This window comes from Salarias fasciatus, chromosome 15, assembly GCF_902148845.1.
Source record: "Salarias fasciatus chromosome 15, fSalaFa1.1, whole genome shotgun sequence".
Taxonomy (NCBI): domain Eukaryota; kingdom Metazoa; phylum Chordata; class Actinopteri; order Blenniiformes; family Blenniidae; genus Salarias; species Salarias fasciatus.
This window is the reverse complement of record NC_043759.1, coordinates 3,955,763-3,979,202: the sequence shown is the minus strand read 5'-3', so window position 1 is coordinate 3,979,202 and position 23,440 is coordinate 3,955,763. Positions and strand designations below refer to the sequence as shown.

General features: G+C 45.8%; 1 protein-coding gene and 1 long non-coding RNA gene across 2 annotated transcripts in view; both read left to right on the top strand.

Moving 5' to 3' along the window:
* Positions 1–23,440, top strand: part of LOC115402259 (uncharacterized) — a 138,322-nt gene that overhangs the window by 108,732 nt on the left and 6,150 nt on the right. The window contains exons 13-15 of the mRNA XM_030110772.1: positions 15,675–15,848; positions 15,950–16,067; positions 17,225–17,933. Coding sequence (XP_029966632.1) covers positions 15,675–15,848; positions 15,950–16,067; positions 17,225–17,728 — 796 coding nt within the window. The 3' untranslated portion in view covers positions 17,729–17,933. The remainder of the gene's footprint in view (positions 1–15,674; positions 15,849–15,949; positions 16,068–17,224; positions 17,934–23,440) is intronic.
* On the top strand, positions 9,609–10,128 carry LOC115402083 (uncharacterized). Its single transcript, XR_003933073.1, has 3 exons — positions 9,609–9,636; positions 9,839–9,940; positions 10,013–10,128. It is a non-coding gene; the product is annotated as an uncharacterized LOC115402083 (long non-coding RNA).

The following is a 23,440-nucleotide window of genomic DNA, read 5'->3' as shown; positions in this document are numbered from 1 at the left end:
TACTAAAGTCATTCCTCATACAACACAACATCATCAAATTTACTTTTAACTACAAAACATGTTGAACCTTTAAAAATGAGGCGAACATAGCTGATAAAGTTTCATATGTAGTTATGGTTCACAAACAAAAAATGTACCTTATGTTGCATTGATAAAGTTTCTAATCCATAATAATAATCCATGATGGTGAACATTTCTTTACCAGAGAATAAACACAGAGGTTCATGAGGCCTCATCTGCTCATCGCCACCAAGTGGTGCGCTGGTGAAAGGTGAAGCCAGTGCAGAAGTGCAGAAAAGCTGTAAAATAAATCATCTGTTGATTTTCTTTTACAGGTAAAGTTTTGCATAAATCGCCCGATCACCGCAACTCTTCTGTCCACGTGATGCAGTCATGAGACCTGCTGGAGCAATCACATTTACATTCGATTTCAGATGTTCAACATGGAAACGTCCTGCTCAAAGCCTCAGAACTGGATTTCCGAACGCTCTGGGGGACTCCACGTTAGCTCCGCCGCCCAATTTCGACACAGTATCAGCATCAGTGACTCTTACTGGCAGCTTTAGAAGCAGATGCTACAGGAAGTTGATCGTCAGTTAACAAGGAAAGCAGCAAATTCAAAACACCACAGTTCAGCAGCAGAACACACACACACACAGATATATACGATGCTCAGTCAAAAGACATATGGCAGCATTTGGATACACTTTTCTGGGGATGACAAGCAAGGCACAATGCAGTAGAAAAACATTGATTTCAAATCCTGGTCAACAAACAACTTGAACCACCAGATGAAAACTCAGAACCAACAGTAACAGTGTCAGATGTCAGAAAATAACAGACTGACTCTGGTTCTAATGGGGAACGTCAGGGAGACACTACCGAGGAGCTGAAGAGCCATATGTGGCTCCAAAGCCGCAGGTTGAACACCGCTGTTTTCACAGAAAACTTCTTACACCAAATAAATGTTCAGACTTTATATTAAAACTCCACGTTGATTTTATAGTTGTGACGAACGTCATGAAACAGAATATAAACAGACTCTGTCAATGATTTGCTCCTCTGGGTGTGTCAGAGCAGAGACATGGACTTTGTCTTCATCAGATCTGAGAGACGGACTGAGAGGAACACAGAGCAGCTTCTTCTCTCCTCAAGTTTCTTCACACATGAAAAAGTGTCTGTAAGAAGATGTGAAGCGAGTTCAGGTGAGAATCTGTCAGCTCTTTAGAAGCTTCCAGAACAGACCAGGAGACTTTTTAACTTCTCTCTTTCTCTTCATTCACACCATCACAAACCTGACAGCTGCTTTCTTCTCACTCATGTGTTGGACAAACATTTAATCCAACATTGGACAAATTTCCTTATTTTTTTTTCTGTTTTCACTGTGAAAAAACTAATTGAACATTAGAAAGGTTTGCGTTTCTGCAGGGGGTGGGACTTCAGTCCTCCTTCACTCTGATTGGCTCATGTTGGTGCCAGTCATCAACATCAAGAACAATTGACTTCCAACACACACACACACACACACACACACACACATAGATACACACATGCACATGCACAGACTATATTTTTGACTGCTGTCTTACATTCATTGTGTCTGCTCTGCTGCTTGTGTGTCTTTTTCCAACCTTAAGGGTCTCTTTCTTCTTGTCGGGGCAGAAACCAGGTCTCCATCAGGAACATCACTCAACTGAAGTTTGAAAGTTAGACAGGACGTCAGAATGGTTGAGTTCAGAGAAAGAACACAGGACATTGGCCTATATAGAGACCTCTGTCTTATAATCAGGGGGTTCGGGGCGCCGTGGTCGCCTCATGTTAATCCTCAGCCCCCCATGCAGCACGCTGTGGTTCTGGGAGGAACCTTCAACACTGTCACTGCAGCACTAGAGGACACTTTACCTGGTAACACCTGCAGCACTGTTCTCACCTCTGACACACTCAGAGGAGGAAATATGATGGAGGTCAGTGGCCTTGATCATAAATCACGTGTTCTTGTGTTTTGAAAGAGGAGGAGGAGCCAGAAACATTTCAGTGGAGGAGCAGGAAGAAGTATGTTCTTCTCTTGAGGCACTAAAGTCACGACTAACACAGCACAGCAATGTCTCTCATTCTTAAAGAATCTTCTCTGGAAACAATGCAGCATCTTTAAATTACTTCAAATATGAAGATCTGAATAACAGACAAGAAAACTTGGTAAAAACATTGTTTTTAAAGTGTAAAATCATTGTTCATCTTATATGGATGTCACATGTGAACTCTTGTATGTAAACACTTGATGTAACACTTGATGTAAATCTTGAATCTCTGAGTTCTGAGTTACTCAGTGAGTTAGTAAACCTGGAGCTCCTACAAGACTTCATGTGATTCATTTATTTTGAAACTAGAACTCATTTCTTTTTTTTTTTTTACCTCCTTTCAGGATGAGCAACACTTCTTTCCCGGTATTTTTTACATACGATTTTAAAGGTTACATTTTTTTGTTTTTCATCAATTTTGAGATCATTTGAATATTTCACTATTAAAACCTTTTTGGCAATTTTCTCAGCAGCACTGTTTTTTCCCCACTTCCTGTTGTTTTTGCTAGTTTTAACATTTCAGTTGTTGTGTCTTCTTTAAAAGTTCATTAATAAAAAAAGGTAGGAGTCCTTCTGAATTTGACTCAGGTGTGTAATCAACAGAGATGTGACTTTGGTGAAGAAGTCGGTCGTCTTTTGAGTGAACAGTGAGAACCGGTTCACAGCTCTCTGAGAGTCGTTCATAGGATCAAGTAGTCCTCGCCTCCTTCACATATCTCCTGAGTGTCTGATGAGTCTGAGCTGTCAGCGCTGCCTTCATTTAAATGACTGTCACCATCTCAGTTTCAGTTTTCCACAGCAGGTTCCAGTCACCTGAAGGCAGCAGCTCAGAGGAGGAGTGACTGGATACTGGAGGACAGTCTGTGTCCATTTAAGTCCTTTCTTCACTTTTTCTGTTCCTGTTCTAAAAATTAACGGAACATGACAAAGGTTTATGTTTCTGCAGTGGGCGGGGCTTCAGCCCTCCTTCACTGTGATTGCCTAATGTTGGTGTCAATCTCCAATATTCAGAATTGCTGGCTTTCAACACACACACACTGATTTGTGTTGCCTTTTTATTTGCTGTGTGTATGTAGGTGTGTGTAGGTGTGTGTTCTGCCATGGATCAGTGTGAGGACAGAGAGGAGGGAGTCCCTCCCTCTAACAGGACTCTGTGTGGAGAACATGAGAACCAGACCAAAGCTCAGAGGTGAGACCTCCATCTTTAACTGTCCTCCACTGTTCTTCACATTATTTTACTGAGAGAGAGAGAGAGAGAGAGAGAGAGAGAGATTTTTTTTATTATTATTTTTAAACCACACTTTTATTTACACATTTTACAGTGATCCAGTGTGTGTCAGACTCTTAAAAACCATTCATATTTTCAAATTAAAAAATGTGCAAAATGAAGTTCATTGTTTTCCAAACAGCACAGAATGTTCTTAAAACACCAGACCTCTTTAAAAGCGTTTAAATCTTTGTTTTGTTTAAAAAACCGGTTTTCGAGCCAGAGTCTGGATTTGACATTGACCTGCCACACTTCTCTGACGTCCTGTCCTTCTCTGCCCTCAACCTTGTTCCTCCTGCTGATGTAAATCGCCATCTTGGCTTCTCCTGAGATAAAATTGAGGAGCTACCACTTGTTTTTTTTCTCTGTTTGTAGCCAGCTCCCATGATAAAAGTTCTCTCAGTAAAAGCAACACTAAAAAGACTAAAAACCGCCGTTAAAAGAGTGAAGAAGCCCGTGAGCCTCTTACACTCAGTAAAAATGTGGTAAATAGTCTCTCGCTGATGGCAGAAGGGGCACATGTTTAAAACAGCAGGGTTGAGGACAGAGATAAAAGCATTGGAGGCGATGGCACCGTGTAAAATCCTCCACTGGAGGTCTCCAGTCCGTTTTCTTAAGGGGGGCTTGTATAAAATCCTCCACTGTGGGCCGGGACCAGGACCAGCCTGTCCCAGTCTCTGTGACCACACAGTGGGGGGCCTGTTGCTCAGTCCACCCTTGTGGATGCTCTTCACACAGTTCCTGTAAAAAATCTTCTTGTCTGCTTTGTGCAAAGAAAGTCTCTCAGGCTGTGTGGTCTTCAGGAGGGGGCCGGACAGATACCCCAGCTCCAGGCTCAGCAGCACCTCGGGGAAGGGGTCGTCAGCATCCGGGGAGAGTTCTCCTTGGTAGTATCACCTCAGCAGGCTCCTGTCTCTGGGCGTCAGCGCACTCCTCCACTTCTCCAGGAGCCCCTGGGACACCCGGATGGACTGCATCCCCAGCAGAGAGCCCAGAGCCTGGGCGTCACTCAGGTCCGGCCCCACAGCATCCACAAGCTGACCCACGGTGAGGGTCCCAGACTGGATCAGCCTTCCGGTCAGGCCGGGGGTCGAGGCTCCGCTGATGTCCAGTCTGGATCCGTGGATCAGGGGTTCTTTCAACAGCCAGTGCAGAGAGTCAGCTTTCAGGCACCTTCTGCGTGAAAACAAGGCCCAGCATTTAAATAAACTCTGGTAAAATGGAGGCAGCCCCTTGAGATTTAGAAATTTGGGATCAGTCAAAAACAGAACATTATCCAACCCCAACTTATTGGCCCGCCTCAGGATGCAGCTGGCCACGCCTCTCCACACCAGATCCGCCGGTCCTGCGAGGTACCTCTGCAGGAACTGGAGTCTAAAAGTGGCGGTCCGGCTGGCCAAGTGGACCAGGCCCTGGCCCCCCTCCTCTCTGTCTAAAAACAGCACCCCCTGTGGCACCCAGTGCAGACCATCCCAGAAGAAATTGATCATTTTCTTTTGAATTTGAGCCAGGAGACCTGGAGGAGGGTCTGCACTGGTGAGCCGATGCCACAGCTGGGATGCAACCAGATTATTTAAAACCAAGACTCTGCCCCGAAGTGACATTTTCGGGAGGAGCCACCTCCACTTGGAGAGCTTAGCCTCCACCTTTTCCATGACGGTCTCCCAGTTCTTCTGAACAAAATGTTCCTTGCCGACATAAATGCCCAGATATTTGAGGCCTTCCCTCCTCCATGTTAAATTTTGGGGAAGAACTGGAAGACCGCCATGCCACCTGCCGACAGCAAGGGCCTCGCTCTTCCCCCAGTTGACCCTTGCTGCGGATGCCACATTAAAATCTTTAATAATATTAACTAAAATATCTACGTCCCCCTGATTCAGTATAAAAACAATAAGATCGTCTGCATAGGCCGATAAAATCGTGCTTTCACTAAGACCCGGTAAAAACAGACCCTGCAGACTGGAACGTAGCTTAGAGAGGAGGGGCTCCAGGGAGAGCGCATAGAGCATCCCAGACAGAGCTCAGCCCTGCCTGACACCTCTACACACCCTAAAAGGAGCACACAGACTGCCGTTGATCTTCAGCACACTCTCAATGTCCCTGTACAGCACCTGGATCTTAGCTATGAAACCAGCACTGAACCCAAAACTTTCCATGACCCTCCAAAGGAAGCTGTGTTCAACTCGGTCAAAAGCCTTTTCCTGGTCTACTGAAATCAGACCAGCATCGATGTCCAAAGAACTAGAGACTTCCAAAACATCCCGAATCAGGTGGATGTTGTCCACCATGGACCTGCCGGGGACACAGTAGGTCTGATCCCGGTGGATGACCTGCTCCATAGCACTCCCCAGCCTGGAGGCCAAGACCTTGGACAGGAGTTTGTAATCCACACAGAGCAAGGACACGGGGCGCCAGTTCTTGATGTCCTGCAGGTTCCCCTTCTTGGGGAGCAGCGTGAGGACTGCTCTCCTGCAGGACACTGGCAAGGAACCAGAGGCCAGACACTCGTTGTGGACGTCCAGGACATCCGTACCCAGGATGTCCCAGAACGCCTTGTAGAACTCGGCGGTGAGCCCGTCGATCCCAGGAGACCTGCCCGTTGGCATCGCCTGCAGCGCTGCCCACAGCTCCTGCATGTCCAGGCAGGCCTCCAGTTCAGTGTTGGTCTCCTCGGAGACCCGAGGCAGTCCCCTCAGGAACCCCTCCAGGAGCTCCTGCTCCTCCGTGAACTCACTCCCATACAGGGAGGAGTAGAAGCCCACCGCCGTCCTCCGTATCTGGCATGGTTCGGTGATCTCCTCCCCCGTGTCTGAGAGCAGTGCGTGGATCACTCTCCCCTGCCCGGCCTTTGGGAGCATCCATCCCTGTGATGGTCTGGTACCGGGACCGAACCAGTGCGCCCTGCACTTTAACGTTCAGCAGGTCGGCTAAAACCATTTTTTTCCTTTTGAGGTTTTCAAAGTCACCTCGATTTCCTGTGGACTCACTTAAATGCTCCAGTTCCACTATCTCGGTCTCTAGATCCTTCATAGATCTGGTGATATCACTTGTGACATTGAGGGTGTGCTGCTGACACAGGAGTTTGATCTGCGTCTTACCGTGGTCCCACCACTGCCTAAGACTGCTAAAATCCCCCTTCCTCTGTCTAAAAACCTGCCAAAAAAACATTAAAGCCTCCTTAAAACTTCTATCAAAGGTTAAAACAGAGTTAAAATGCCAGTAAACGCTCCCTGGCCTCACATCCCTGATAAAAATACTGCTTAAAAGTAGACAATGATCAGTAAAACCAACCGGTAAAATATCACACCTCCTAAAAACATTAAAATGATGCTTAAAACAATAAATACGATCCAGCCTGGCTGAGGAGACCCTGCTCTCTCTACAGTGGGACCAGGTGTACTGCCGACAGTCAGGATGCATCCTTCTCCAGACGTCCACAACGCCCTGAGAGTGGACCAGCTGCTTCAAGACATGCTGAGAGGCTGGATGAGGCTCTGCATGGTTGCGATCTAAAGTCGCGTCTTCCGTGCAGTTAAAATCCCCACCCACAAACAAATAGTCCTCCGACCCACACCCACTTACCACCTCAGACAGTTTGAGGAAAAACTGCTTCCTCTCTGCACCGGCTGTTGGAGCATAAATGTTAATAAATACAAGTTTAAAATGGTGGAACTGAGCTTTGACTAAAAGCAGCCTCCCCTGTACACAATGCTGGACCTCCAGGGAGTCGGGGTTAAAAGCCCTGGAGAAGAGGAGGCCCACTCCTCCACTGAGAGAAGTAAGGTGGCTCAAGATGGCCTCCCCCTCCATTCCCTCCTCCATTCAGCCTCAATGTTAAAATCACTATGAGTTTCCTGAAGGAACAGGACGTCGATCTTCTTCAGTGTGGCTGTCTCATAAACTGACTGTCTCTTTCTCAGATCTCTGCTCCATTTATGTTTAAAACACCCAGCTTAAAAACATCCATGGTAAATGAGATGTCTAAAACCAGGATAAGAACAAATAAATTCATTAAAAAACACTTGGCTGCCACCTTCATCATTTAATTGTTTTTTGGCTTTTGGCACCAGTTTTTTTAATCGATAACATTCCTGCTCAGTGATACCAGACTCTTGCTTATTGCTCCTATGGAGCCTGGCCGATAAAATAAAACCATTCAGATCAGGGAAATGATCCCCCACCTTCACCCTGTGCTGGTTCTTGGTCTGGTGTAAGAACATTTTTATTTTGTCTGCGCTGTATGGTGACCTGTTTCTCTGTGAGCTGCTAAAAGAAATATCGCTGCTGTCTGACACACACTCACTGTCACTGTCTGACACTCGCCCCTCCACACAGCTTTTCTTTGCGTCTGCATTGTTGCCTTTTTTCTTTCTTTTACCTGGTTTCACCCTGTCCACTCTGTCCTCCTCCATCTCTGCCTCCTCCACCTGTTCAGCCCAGGAGGCGCCCCTGCCTGCTTCCCCTCCTCCCTCCTCCTCCATCGCTTTTCCTCCCTTCTCTCTTTCCACCTGCTCCTCCTCCACCACTGTCTCCCCCTGATCCCGCTCCACCTGTCCCTCCACCTCACCTTGCTTCTCCTCCCCTCCCTCACCCACTTATTTTTCCTGTTTTTTCTCTTTTTTCCCCTCCACCTCCACAGTGTTATTTACATTAGTGTCCCTCCACCCGGCAGACTCGCTCTCCTCTCCCCTGCCGCCACCCGCAGCTTCACCCGGTGTATTTACACTACTCCCCCCGTGCTCGGTGCTCTCCTGTGGGGCCACGACAGATCGCCTCCTTGGGAAGGTCCGAGGAGCCGCAGTCGGCCGCTCGGACTGAGCCGGGGCCGCCGCATCCCCCGGGAGCCCAGAGTGCGGAGCCGCCGCCGGGGGGGGGGGACCCCCAGGCGTTGGCCCGCGGCGCCGGGGCGGCCGCGGCGGCAGCGCCGGGTCCCCCGGAACCCGGTCCCGCCAGGCCCGCCTCCGCTGAGCCAGACCCAGCAGAGCCGGACTCCGCAGAGCTGGATCCTGCTGAACCAGATGGAGCAGACGCGGCCGGGCAGGCCCTGATGGTGTGTCCCTCCTGTCCACAGCCGAAGCACTTCATCCCAGCTGAGCTCCCGAAAACCACGTAATCGTAATCATTTACTCTCACGCGGAATCGGAGGTTCAGCTCCTCGCTCCGGTTGTTGAGTATCATAAATACGTGTCTCCTGTGGCACACGGCGTTCTTCAGCAGCTGAGACTTACATCCAGACAGGATGTCCTTCACTGAGGACACCACCTTTCCAAATCTGGACAGCTCGCGGATCAGAAGCTCATCTGGCACGAAGGGAGGGACGTTGGACAGGACGACCCGGACAGCAGGCTGAGACAGCGGCTGGACCGGGACGAACCTGTCCGCGACGGTAATGCCCGACTCCACCACAGCGTTAGCCTGCTCCACCTGGTCCAGGAAGATCACCACGGCGCTGTTCATCCTCGCGACCGACCTAACATTGTCGTAGCCCACTTTCTCCCCCACAGCCAGGGCCACGTCCTCCACGCTGCAGGGGAACTGGGCCACCACCCGGCCCCTTGTTTGCGGGTGAGCTGCCTGAGGTTGGTCATGGCTGCAGCCAGACCTCCCCCAAACAGACCGCAAAACCCACCAAGAGCCCAAATAAACGATATAAACTAATAAATGTGCTCTGTGATTAATAAACTACTGTGAATGTGAACATTAACAACTTAGACAAACAAAAAAAAACAAGCAAAAACGACACACACCACGCTCTCACACACTCCAGCCGCCACCCACTCCTAGCATGCACCGAGAGAGAGAGAGAGAGAGAGAGAGAGAGAGAGAGAAAGAGAGAGAGAGAGAGAGAGAGAGAGAGAGAGAGAGAGAGAGAGAGATATGCCTTTGTGTCTTTGTTTCAGTTCAAATCTTGAAGTTGAAGCCAGCTGTCAATCAATCAATTTCAATCAATCAATCAATCAATTTATTTTTGTATAGCCCAGTATCACAACAACAGTTGCCTCAGAGGGCTTCAAGATGTTACATTGGTCGGCAAAAGTAAAAACAGTGAATAAGCATAATGGTAATCTGTCAATATTTACAGTAACGAGACAGAACGAAGCAACCACCGCCTTCGACCCTCACATCCGGCAAGAAAAAACTCCAAAAACCCAGTGGGAAAAGAAGAAATCTTGGGGAGAACCACAGTATGGAGGGATCCCTCTCCCAGGGACGGACAGCTATGGCAACAGTTAGCTGTGTGTCCCTGAAGAGTGACTGGTCCAAGAACGATGTAATAAATTTCAGAGGACAGTGAGTTTTATTTCCTGTTGTCTTCTGCATTTCATTTTTCATAGTCATGTGATTGAAGCCATAATGCTGTTTAAGTTTCAAACTGTTCAATAATTCTCAATCAAAGAATCATCAGTCTGAAACTCTCAATTCTTCCCTTCATCCTCCAATCTTCCTCCCATTTTTCTACTCAGTCTGTTCCTGATGTTGTGTTTGTTTTCAGCTCTGACTCTGAGTTTCCATCCAGCTGTGTGTCCCTGAAGAGTGACGGGTCCAGAGTGCAACCCATTTCATTTCAACCTGGAGCAGGAAGTGCTGATGAGGGGTGAGAATCAGTGTTTGTGTCAGGATTCATCATCATAACAGCAGCTTGAACAAAGTCAACATGTTTCTGCAGCGTCAGCCAGCAGAGCTCCCAGGTTCTCCGTGGAGGCTCCGCCCCTCTGCATCAAACACATCTGGACTCCATCTTTATGGTGAGAACAAGTCTCCATTCAACACTTTACTGTCTCACTGTCTTTACTGCTTCCAGCCTTCACTGATGCTGAAGCTGTTTCTGCTGGAGATCCACATGAAGTCTGACTCTGCTTCACATGTTGTCCATCCTGGATTTACACTCACATCTCCATCTGTCTAACTCCAGATGTTTCTCTGTTCCAGCTGCTGGAGGACAACATGGTGGCTTTCATGAAGGAGGAGCTGAAGAAGATGAAGAAGCTCCTGAGTCCAGATTACCCAGCATGCTCAGAGAGTGAGAGAGAGGATGAGGATGAAGAGCAGAGGAGCAGCAGAGAGTCATTAGTGAGGATCACACTGGACTTCCTGAGGAGGATGAAGCAGGAGGAGCTGGCTGAGCGTCTGTGGAGCAGTAAGAGGATTTGATCTCATTTCACAGGATGGAGATGAAACAGAGAAATGTTTTCAGGTAGAAGAGAGACTGGAGAGCAGAGAGCAGGAACAGAGTCCAAACCAAAGGTCAGAGTTCATTTCCAGGTCAAACATAGAAACTGAAGCAGACAGAATCAGGTAGAAAGTCCAAAACAACAGATAATAATAATGGTTTAATTTCACAGCGCTTTTCTAAACACTCAAGGACGCTTTACAATAAATTAAAAACAGAATACAAAAGGAAACAACAGACAACATAACACTGGTGGCCTACGGCCACCATGCCCTCCGGGGCTCGGTCCCTAATAATATAGAAGAACGAGAAACAAACGAATAACAATAGAGACCATGCCCTCCGGGGCTCGGTCCCTAATTATTCAACAGGAGCCAGTGGAGCTGCTAGAGGACGGGGGTGATGTGGTGAAAAGAAGGGGTTTTAGTGATGATGCGAGCTGCTGAGTTTTGGACCGGTTGGAGCTTATGGAGGGATTTGTGGGGGACACCAAAGAAGAGTGAGTTGCAGTGGTCGAGGCGGGAGGTGACCAGGCTATGAACCAGGATGGCAGTGGTGTGAGGGGTGAGAGAGGGGCGGAGACGATTTATGCTACATAGGTGGAAGTAAGCAGAACAAGTGATGTTATTAATGTGGGAGGGGAAAGAAAATGAGCTGTCGAGGACGACACCCAGGCTCTTAACCTGAGGGGAGTGGGACACTGTGGAGCTGTCAATAGTGAGGGAAAACCAGTTAGATTTGGAGTGTTTTTTCTCAATGGCGGATATGAGGGGGAGTAGAGAGGGGAGGCAGGATTTGACCAGGACAGTGGGGAGGGGATCAAGCTGACAGGTTGAGGGCTTGGACTTGGTGATGAGGTCGGAGATATCAGAGGAAGGAGGGAGTTCAAAAGTGGAAAGTAGATGAGATGTCGGGAGAAGTTCAGAGGAAGCAAGACGTGAGGTAGTGGAGCCAAGGTGCTGATGGATATGCATGACCTTGTCATTAAAAAAACTGGAGGAGTGAGTTACAGAACTCGGCAGTGTACAGATGTTGGGGTAGAGAGTCAGGGGGTTGGATAATGCTGTTAAAGACAGAAAAGAGTGACTTAGTGCTGCCTGCATTGGAGCAGATGAGACTGGAGTAATGTTGTGATTTAGCATAAGAAATGGAGTCCTTATAAAGAGATAGATTAGCAGTATACATGTCTTTGTGGATGTTGAGACCAGATTTCCGAAAAAGCTTTTCACCCCTAACCCCTAAATTCCACTGCGTGCGTTTGTGCTGCGCTCTGGACCGCTCCGCTAAGCTCTGCTCCGTTTTGTCAAAACCCACAGCGTGCGCTTTGCTCCGCTGCGTCTCTGTTCCGCGCAGCCGGAGAAGCAGAGAAGCGCAGCGCTATTTAGCATCAACCTCCAAAAGTTGAGCAGTCTGGGCCACACTTGCATTTTTCTCTGTACATCCTTGTAGAAAGAATGACTGGGGTCATATAAAATTTTATGATTCTCCACTTCCAAAATCAGCGTCTCTTCATCCATGGTTGTTGTGCTTAAACACGCTGAATTTCGTGCGACAGGATGTTGACATTCGGGCCATTCAGAATAAAATGCATACATGGTCCTGAATATGTATTTTGTAGAAAACACGAAATTTATGCACAATAGCCTGCAAATGGGCCATATATGCAGCTGTGTACACATTTAGAAACGTTCAACTATAGCTTGATTACAGACAAAACAGAAGTTTGTCATATAAAACTTGATAGTGTGTTTTAGTTTTTGTTTGCCCGCTTTTTAAAGTGTACATTTTAATCAGTATGGTGTGTCTATTTGTGATATATCTGAAAATTAATGTGAGGACAAATAAAACGTCTTTAAACAGTTTAAAGTTTTTAATAAAGAAAAAAATGATTTTATTTTGTATAAAGCCAGAGGTTGTTGGAGTTCTCTTTCCTGTTTGGTGCATCTGAACTGTGGAAATTTATGCGTACGGAGACCCGGACGGACCGGACCGGAGAGAAAAATAGACCTGGGCTCTATTTAGGACTGACGGAGCGGAGCGGGGCGGACCCAGACAGAGCCGATCACAGGCTGTGGAATCAGCTGCAGTCATTAAAATAGCAAAGTATTTGCTGCGGAGCAGAGCGCAGCTGAGCGGGCCGCACGCAGTGGAATTTAGGGGTTAAAATCATCCAGCAGAATTAGATTTGGACAGGGAGTGGCAAAGTGGGTTAGAAGGGCAGAAAATTCAATGAAAAAAATTGGTGTGAGGCTTGGGAAGACGGTCAACGGTGGCAATGATTGAAGGAGTGGGGCCGGAGATCTGACAGACGAGGCATTCCATTGATGACAGTGCAGGCAGAGAGACTTTAAGGACCTTCCACTTCTCGCGGTGTAATATCGCAAGACCACAACTGCGACCTGAAGCGCGAGGTTTGGAGATGTAAACAAACCCAGGTGGAGTAGCATTGTTGAGCTCGGTGAAGTCGCCAGGAAGTTTCCAAGTCTTTTAAGTCATTTAAGCAAAGAAAATCAAGCTTACGGTCATCCTTAAGGAGATCCTGGATGAGGTGACCTTTGCCCGTGAGGGAGTGGATGTTCAGCAGACCGAAGCTGACATCCAGTGTTGTCACTGGAGAGCGAAGCATTCGCCGACCTAGCTTCAGGCTAACACGCTGTGGTTGACAGTTCGGCCGGTGTTTCTGGGAGGACGGCCAGTAGAGGACCAGATTGAAGTGATCCCTTTCCGTCTGGAGCCGCCGAAGAGAAAGCCCCGTCGAGAGCCATGGTGGACATACCTCGGGCGAGGCTGGAAACCGATGTCCGGGTGGAACTTCAAAGCTGCTGGTGGAGGTCCGGACCATTGAGAGCGGAGCCTGAGCAGCTCCGCCGCTGAGTCCTGAAGAAGTCCTTCCACGGGCAGATGGAGGAGTGAGAAGACAGTCAGATGGAAACAGGTTGAAGACAGACCACAGAGACAAATCCACACTGAGAGGTGAGGAACTCCACTGAAAGCAGCTGACACCAACCAGTGCAGGGAGACAAGGAACAGGAAGGAAAGCCAGCTCCCACAAGCCCACGTCCCCAATCATCAAAAATTGAGACAACAATGGTCTCATGTCTCTTTCTGAACTCTGCTGTTCATATCATGGAAACATCTACATCAGATCAGAGGCTGTTTGGTCTCAACTGAAGAACTGGATGGATCAGATGGAGGAGAAACATCAACAACACTCTTGAATCTTCACATTCAATGTCATATACACTCAACCCTTTTTATTTCTTTTTATTTCCAGGAACATCTGCTCCAATCTGCCAACAGAAGCTGAAACGTGGCCTGAAGAAGAGATTCCAGTGTGTGTTTGAAGGAGTCTCCAAAGCAGGAGAGTCCACCTTCCTCAACCAGATCTACACAGAGCTCCACATCATAGAGGGAGGGGCTGCAGAGGTCAATGAGGAACATGAGGTCAGACAGATTGAAAAAGCATCCAGGACAGCAGACAGAGCAGAGACAAGCATCAGACCAGGAGACATCTTTAAGGCCTCACCTGGAAGATCTCATCCAATCAGAGCAGTGCTGACAAAGGGAGTGGCTGGCATTGGGAAAACAGTCCTGACACAGAAGTTCACTCTGGACTGGGCTGAAGACAAAGACAACCAGGACGTCCACTTCACATTTCCATTCACCTTTAGAGAGCTGAATGTGCTGAAGGAGAAGAAGTTCAGCTTGGTGGGACTTGTTCATCACTTCTTCACTGAAACCAAAGAAGCAGGAATCTGCAGCTTTGAAGACTTCCAGGTGGTCTTCATCTTGGACGGTCTGGATGAGTGTCGACTCCCTCTGGACTTCCAGCACGCTGAGTTCCTGACTGATGTTACAGAGTCCACCTCAGTGGATGTTCTGCTGACAAACCTCATCAGGGGGAAACTGCTTCCCTCTGCTCGCCTCTGGATCACCACACGACCTGCAGCAGCCAATCAGATCCCTGCTGACTGTGTGGACAGGGTGACAGAGGTCCGAGGGTTCACCGACCCCCAGAAGGAGGAGTACTTCAGGAGGAGGTTCAGAGAGCAGGAGCAGGCCAGCAGGATCATCTCCCACATCAAGACCTCCCGAAGCCTCCACATCATGTGCCACATCCCGGTCTTCTGCTGGATCACTGCTACAGTTCTGGAGAAGGTGTTGAAGAGCAGAGAGGGAGGAGAGCTGCCCAAGACCCTGACTCAGATGTACATCCACCACCTGGTGGTCCAGGCCAAAGTCAAGAAGGTCAAGTATGATGGAGGAGCTGCCACAGATCCACACTGGAGTTCAAAGAGCAGGGAGATGATGGATTCTCTGGGAAAACTGGCTTTTGAGGAGCTGCAGAAAAGAAACCTGATCTTCTATGAACCCGACCTGACAGAGTGTGGCATCGATCTCAGAGCAGCCTCAGTGTACTCAGGAATGTTCACACAGATCTTTAGAGAGGAGAGCAGCCTGTACCAGGACAAGGTGTTCTGCTTCATCCATCTGAGCCTTCAGGAGTTTCTGGCTGCTCTTCATGTCCATCAAACCTTCATCAAGTCTGGAATCAACCTGCTGGATGAGCAACAGCAAAAATCCAGGAGGTCAAAAGTGTTGAAGAAGAAACCTAATCTCCACCATCTCCATCAGAGAGCAGTGGACGAGGCCTTGAAGAGTCCAAATGGACACCTGGACTTGTTCCTCCGCTTCCTCCTGGGTCTTTCACTGCCGACCAATCAGAGTCTCCTTCGAGGTCTGCTGACACAGACAGGAAGTAGCTCACAGACCAATCAGAAAACAGTGCAGTACATCAAGGAGAAGCTGAGTGAGAGTCTGTCTGCAGAGAGAAGCATCAATCTGTTCCACTGTCTGAATGAACTGAATGATGGTTCTCTGGTGGAGGAGATCCAACAGTCCCTGAGATCAGGAAGTCTCTCCACAGATGAACTGTCTCCTGCTCAGTGGTCAGCTCTGGTCTTCATCTTACTGTCATCAGAAGAAGATCTGAAGGAGTTTGACCTGAAGAAATACTCTGCTTCAGAGAAGGCTCTTCTGAAGCTGCTGCCAGTGGTCAAAGCCTCCAACAAAGCTCTGTACGTGGTTTAAGAACAAATATGTAGAACTGAGTCCATGAGAAACATTGATCTGGTTTTCATTGTTGGTTCTTCTTCAGGTTGAGCTGCTGTGGTCTGTCAGAGAGAAGCTGTGGAGCTCTGTCCTCAGTCCTCAGCTCTCAGTCCTCCAGTCTGACACATCTGGACCTGAGTAACAATGACCTGCAGGATTCAGGAGTGAAGCTACTGTCTTCTGGACTGGAGAGTCCTCACTGTAAACTGGAAGCTCTCAGGTCAGGATCCAGCTGCTGCTTGATCAGGTTGATGTTGGTGCAGATCATGTGGGGGATCTTCCTTCTTCCTTGTTGACTTGATGCCATGTTTGTGCCTCCAGTCTGTCAGGGTGTCTGGTCTCAGAGGAAGGCTGTGCTTCTCTGGTCTCAGCTGTGAGCTCCAAGTCCTCCCATCTGAGAGAGCTGGACCTGAGCTACAACCATCCAGGAGACTCAGGAGTGGAGAAGCTGTTTGCTGCAGTGGAGGATCCACAGTGCAGTCTGGAGACTCTCAGGTATGGACACACAACAGGAATTCATCATGGAGACTGAAATTGTCCACAACAGTGGTCCTAAATAGGTGGACTGTGGTCCAGGTCTGAACTAAGATGCTGTCCCATATTGACCAGCAGTGGTGGACACCCTTACTTGAGTGAAAGTTATGATACTCCTGGTCAAATATTACTCCAATACAAGTGAAAGTTGTTAGGTCAATTTTTTTAATTATAGTACTGGAGAACCTGTTTTTGAAAATACTTAAGTTATCAAAGTACATTTTCATCTGATTGTCAAACATTATTGTATTGTTACCACAATGAATTAACGCAACCAAATCACTGAAACAATCTACTGAATTCACTGACCTGCTGACTGAACCTGTGAAATGAAAACTGGTAGAATACGCTGCCAATCCTGCTGGGATTCCTACTGAAACAGCTGCATTGACAGAAGGACAATTATTGTGTTCATTTTTTTTCTTCTATTTATTCATAATCAAACATAAAATTCAAACATTGAAGATTAACTCCCACCAACTCCACAAGAAAATCAAATTTGTAACATTATGGATCGTACAGTGGATGGAATGCTGAGTTAAAAAAGAATAAAGAAAAAAAAGTTACTTAATCTGCCAGGATTTTTGCTGGCTGGAAAACCTGTCTCTCACTTGTCAAGTATTGTAGTTAGCTTGGTTTGTTCACTATCTGTTTGACTAACTTATTAATTCACTCAGTACTTTCTGTGTCCCTCTGACAAACTGAGGAGCTCTGCTTCATGCTGAACAGCAGTTCGGACTCATGTTGGAGAGAAAACCCTTCTGACTGTCTTTCTTCCTGCAGGGTGGACCATGGTGGAGAGCAGAGGTTAAAACCTGGTCTGAGGAAGTGTAAGTTTGACTGATGAGGACGAAACAGTGTCTGTCTGTCTTTCAATCAAAGGTTTTGATTCATTCAAACATTACTGGAAAGAGAAGTCCAACTAAAAGTTTCCTCATTAAACTTCCTCTGAATGAACAACATGTCAGGAAGTCCAGAGAGAAGAAATCCATCACGTGTCAGAGGATGACTTTTCTCTCTTTCTCTCCATCAGATTTCTCTCAACTTGAACTGGACACAAAGTCAGTGAACAGAAACCTCAAACTGTCCAACAACAGGAAGGTGACACGTGTGAGTGAAGAGCAGCCGTATCCTGATCATCCAGACAGATTTGATGACTGTCCTCAGCTGCTGTGTAGAAATATTCTGAGTGGTCGGTGTTACTGGGAGGTTGAGTGGAGCGGAGATGTTTATATATCAGTGAGTTACAGAGGAATCAGGAGGAAAGGAGACAGTAAGGAGTGTGTGTTTGGAGGAAATGATCAATCCTGGAGTCTGATCTGCTATGATAAAGGTTACTATGTCAGGCACAATGACAGAATAACACCCACCTCCTCCTCCTCCTCCTCCTCCTCTGGTAGAGTAGGAGTGTATGTGGACTGTCCTGCTGGCTCTCTGTCCTTCTTCAGAGTCTCCTCTGACTCTCTGATCCACCTCTACACCTTCAACACCACATTCACTCAACCTCTCTATGCTGGATTTGGATTCTGGTCCTCTGGTTCTTCAATGAGTCTGTGTCCTCTGTAGGAAGGATGGTCTCTGTCTCTGACAGCAGTCCTGTCAGCACCAATCAGAGATCAGAGAACATCAGTGGAGTTCAGCAGGGCTCACAGACGGAGCCTCCAACACTTTGTAAATATGTGGTCACTTTAAGTTTCAGGACGTTTTCTAACCTCCTCAAGTCTTTGTCAGCAACAACGGAGACGATGAGGAAAGGACTCTTCTGATCCCAGTATGATGTTTGTCTTCTGGTCCAGTCCAGCCGGTCCTGATTGGACCAGTCTGGTTTCAGCTGGACTTATTTAAGGAGAGTCTGACTGAGAGTCTGAGTCTGTCAGTCTGCTGAGAGGCTGGAAGTGAAGCTCTTTTTAATCCTGATGGACAAATGAAGCTTTCTGAAGCTCTGAAGCCTGGATGGAAGCGTTTCAACACCAATCTCTTTAGTGCCTCCCTGTGGCTAAAAGAATGAACAGCAGCTTGAATGAACTGCTCCATGATGGTTCCCCACAAGTTCAGTTCACTGCTTCTCTTTATGAACATGTCACCGTTCTGTTTGATCATTGTGATGATATGAACAAGTGTTTCTGAGGGGGAAAAAATAACCATTTATTGAATGATGAATCAGTAATTGACGTGAATAAACTTGCCTGGATTTAACATGTGCCATCGTGTTATCTCCCTTTTGCTTGTGACTTCTTGATACCTGTGAACATATTGGACAGAAAAATGTTATTTATAATCATGTTCAACACACACTGGTTGTTCTGTGAGGTTCCTGTCTCATATCTGTCCTAAACTATGGGTCCTTATGAATTAGTGTTTCTGAAGAAACTCTGAACTTCCACCTTGATTTTTCTTTCCAATCCGTCCAGCAAAGTCTGTTGGAACCACATCCAGAGTCAGAGTGAGCCCTGTTCTAGTAGAACGCTTCAACATTCCCATCAACACTCCTGAAGCTGGAAGAGTTGAAGCTGTTCCAGCTCCAAAGGATGGACCCACATCAGATTAAATCCTCTGCTTTAAGAATGGAAGGTCACTCAAGGTCATCTGAATTCAAGCAGTTAAAAACACACGACTCAAACCAAGTACTCAATAAAACACACTCAATGAAAGATTGGTTTTATTCACAATAGCAGTGTAACCAATATAGTTTATTGAAAAGTCTGCAGCTCATTATTATCATTTGAGTCCAGAAGCTCAGAGGATTTTCATATCAGTGTAGAACAGCTCATTTGCCCCAATGGAATTTTTATATTTTTTAAAATCTTTTTCTTTTCTGAACAACATATATTAACGCAATAAAACAAATTTCCCCCATAAAATTAAAATATTGCATATCACTACAAAGTAAACTCTGTGCAATGGAATGATCTGAAACATTTTGAATATCGACACATTTCTGAGGTTGATTTCACATCTTTTTACCCCTTTATGAAAGGAGAATGACAACTGTCGAGGAAGGAGTTTTCTTCCCTCCGGTGCCGGGCTGGGCTCCCCTCCGATTGCTCCTCGTACCCTACAGATTCTTTCTTGGATCCCAAATAGAGTGCAGAAATAAAGAGTCCCAGTGCAGATTTCCAACGCTGATTACAATTTATTTGTGCGAAGCCTCGAGACAGAATTCTGGTCCTCTGTGTCCCGAGTCTGTCCTCCAGCAGCGCTCACTGACAGAGTCAGAGCAAAAGTGATGTCTGATCTAATGTGTGTGTATTTATGAAGTCTTCCGCTCACAGACTGGGTGATATCTTCATTCTTCTGGGTCACACATCCCTGGAGCTGGTTTGGGCTGGTTGGGCCTCTGCGTCTCTCGCACTGATGTGGATCCGGTGTTCCTCCTGTTGTCCAGCACAGCCGCTCCGCCTGATCAGGAGTTGTCTTTCTGCACAGAGATACTCAAAGATTCCTTGCATGAACATTAGCGTATGTTTGATTACGAGAGCAAGATTATGAGTCACAAGCTGTATTTCTCCATAATATTAAATAGGTCAGAAGACAGTAGAATAGTAATAGAAGTTGTAAATTTCCACAATTCCCCCTTAGGTCAATAAAGTCAATATTAAATAGAAGAGGAAATCGTATGACAGAACATAGTGTGTTTGTAAAACGAAACAGTAAAATTTCACAAGGGTTGTTGTATTTTATTTCTTATTCTTTATTTTTTTTACATCAGTGTGGTTTAGTACCAATTTCATTAAGGTTTTTTTTTTCATTTTCTTTACAACAATTGTGAACCTTTTATTGTAGGACTTGTATGAATAAAGAAAGAATTCTGAAATGTCTGTGTTGAAAGTTATTTTGGTCTTCATATAATCTGTGCAACAAAATAATACTAAAGTCAACCAGACCCTGCAAATGCAACGACTGCAGTTGTAAGATTTGGCTGCAGGATGATTAAATGATGTAATGTGTGGAAAAAACAAGGAAATGCTGTAAACCACGCCCATTTCTCACTTTGTTGACAGCAGTTTAATCTTATCCTGGGTCGTTAGCCTGCTGTGGAGCAGCTAGCTTCAGAGAATAAATCACCATGGTGACTTGTCTGGGATAAACTTGACCAGCTTTTGTGCAATCGACTTGAGGCTAACTTCGTCCAGGATAACCACAAGATCACCACAGGATAACCACAGTTTGCCGGCTTAATCCCTTATCCTGGTTTTGTGCAATACCTCCCTGGGTTTGTGTTTACTTAAGTGTTGTTGTTGTAGTTTCAGCACCAGGGACAGTACTGTATGTACTCTCTATTTGTTTGTTAACATGTGAACGTGGGTGTCTGTTTGTGTGAGACTGTATGTGCATGCGTACCTATGTGAATCTGTGCATGTGAGGCACAGAAAGAATGTTTGCACTAAATGTTTGTAGATCTTTCAGCACAAAGGACAGTACCACATTTACATTCTGTATGAGTGCGTGCATGCGTGCGTGCATGCATGCATGCGTGCACGCGTCTGTATCTGAATGTCTGTGTTGGGGGGGCAATGTGTTTTGTAAACGTGTGGATGTTGTTTCAGCACCGTGGACAGTGTCGTATTTACTCCGTCTGTTTATGTGTGAGTGTGTTTTCTGTTGGAGGCACTCAGCTCAGAAGGCTGTGAGGGAGCATTGTGTGCAAACTGGTGGGAGAAAGCGCTCGGAAACTGAAGCTTGTTCCTAACAAGGGAGAGGAGCCGCTGAGCTTCCAGTTCTCTGTTATGTTTGCAGCTTTCCTGGACTTGCTGTGAACTATGGACTGGTTAAGTGATGGAATGTCATGCAGTCTTTACAATGTGGGGATCAATGTACTGATAAAAATGTGGAGCAGTTCAGGAAAGTTTAAAGCTGAAAAGTTGTTTGATTTTTGTGATTTTTTCACTTTGATTTAAAGCTGATCAAGTTCATCAAGGTAAAATCCTTGTTTAACAGTCCGTTAGAATATAGACATCTTCTGGGTGTTTCATCCTGATTTCCAAGATAAATTTTCAGATTTTCAGATACTTTTCAAAACTATCTTCTGGATTATATTGATTATTGATTCTTGATTTGTTTTTTCCTGAACACTATATTTTTACATTTTAAGGTTTTTCACCCATTTGCCCATAATGACTTCAAAATAAGAGAAGGAAAAAGACTCATTTGAGCCTCACAGGAGGGAGGAGAACTTGACAATTAGTGATATAAAGTTAGACGTATTAAAATCTTCTCAGTCGTTGCAGTTGTTGGGTATTTCTGATCATCACTGTGTGGAAGTGCTCTGATATTTTTAGTGGTTTGTCTTGAACACGGAGCTGCAGGTGTTACCAGGTAAAGTGTCCTCCAGAGCTGCAGTGACAGTGTTGAAGGTTCCTCCCAGAACCACAGCGTGCTGCGTGGGGGGGTGAGGATTATCAGAGGAGACCACGGCCCCCCATTATGAGACAGAGGTCTGGAACCTTCAGGACCAAAAGACACATTCTGATGAATTTCCACCAAATCAGTTTACTTGAACCTTTAAAATGAGGCGAACGCAGCTGATAAAGTTTCATATATAAAGACATTCATTCATTCATTCATTCATTCATTCATTCATTCATTCATTCATTCATATATAGTTATGATTCACACACACACAAAAAAAACTGCATCTGATGCTACATTTATCACATTTCAATAGTGATTGTGGAAAACTTAATTAAACCTTCAGGGAGACACTTGAGGAGCTATACAGCCATATGTGGCTCCAGAGCCACAGGTTGAACAACACTGTCATAGGAGAAAATGTCTTACACCAAATAAAAAGTCAGATTTTGTTTTCAAACTCCATGTTGACTTTCAGTCATGGAACACAACACTCCTGCCAAAAACTACTCAGTATTAATGAATTTTAAACCTGTAGGTGTTTTATTTAGTCATCAATCCTGGATAAAATATGTTCAAAACACATTTCTGAGACGAACAATGGAAGGAAAAAATAAACCAAGACAGTTTGTTTTGTAACCAAGTGAGGTTAGTTAAAGCAGGAAGTTATTAGAGTGCAGTGGGAGTGTGTGTAAAGGGATAATGCTTCTTGTTTTTCATGAGAAAACATTTTCATTCAGGTCACGTGAAGTCAGAGCAGGATCTGTTGCTCATGTCCTGTTCTCCAGTCTAAACCTGGAGCTCTACTTCCCCTCCTTTCCAACCAACATGACATGTTCAATTTTAATGGATGCAGTTTGTGTTCTGGTTTCACATAAGCGTCACTCTGACACAACATATGTGTGACGACACATTACAAACACTCTCATTTTATGATCAGGCTGACCAGTGGTGGTGAGAATGTCTCTGCAGACTGATCTTTAGCTCGCTATTGTCCAGTGTGAAATATTAAAATATATCTAAATTTGTAAATAAACAGGTTAGAAAAGATTAAAACAGTGATTTGAATGTGTATTTTCTGTTTCTTACAGTGTGTTTGAATGGTTACAATGTTTTAATGTATTTCATTTATTTTGTGACAGGAATGTTATTTTTGAGTGATTTTCCTGCAGAGGTGTATGAGGTGTGTGTTCAGCTCCAGGCTGATTGCTGCACCTGCCTGGTGTGTGTGAAAGGGGAGAGACACAGAGAGCAGAGGAGGACAGAGCAGGTTGGAGACGGTTGTCCAAGCAGTCTGGAGGCAGTGGACAGAAAGCAGTGATTGACTTGGTGTCTGCAGATTGTGGGACAGACAGTCAGAACGCAGACAGTTTATCAGCTCTGACAAAGAGTTGAAGTTACCAAGTGTTTTTCTGAAGCTTTACTGAAAGAGACCTCAAAATAGCTTTAGTTTAATAATTTCACAATTTGATGACTCCTTGCTCAACTGACGTGTCCGTTTTTTTTTTTTTTTTACTTGTAGCAGCATTGCATGGACACATGGAACATTCACACATCTTATCCAGGCTGTAATTTCAGTAAATGAAAGTAAAATACAGAATTCCCTTATCCTGTGTGAACACACTACAACTAACACCTAGATATTTCACGAGTTACCAGAAATCCACAGGTAGTGATAATCTCTTTCAAACAGAACTTTAGACATATTATTGTTCTGTTCATCGTGACTCATGTTGCCCCAACAGAAGCACATATTTCATCTGGGTCTTCTGCTGAAATGTTTCTGGCTCCGCCTCCTCTCATGTTGAGTAACACGTGATTTCTGGGAAAAGCCTCCCTCCCCTCATGTCTCCTCCTCTGGGTGTGTCAGAGGAGAAAACACTTCGTCTTGATCAGATCTGAGAGCAGGACTGAGAGGAACACAGAGCA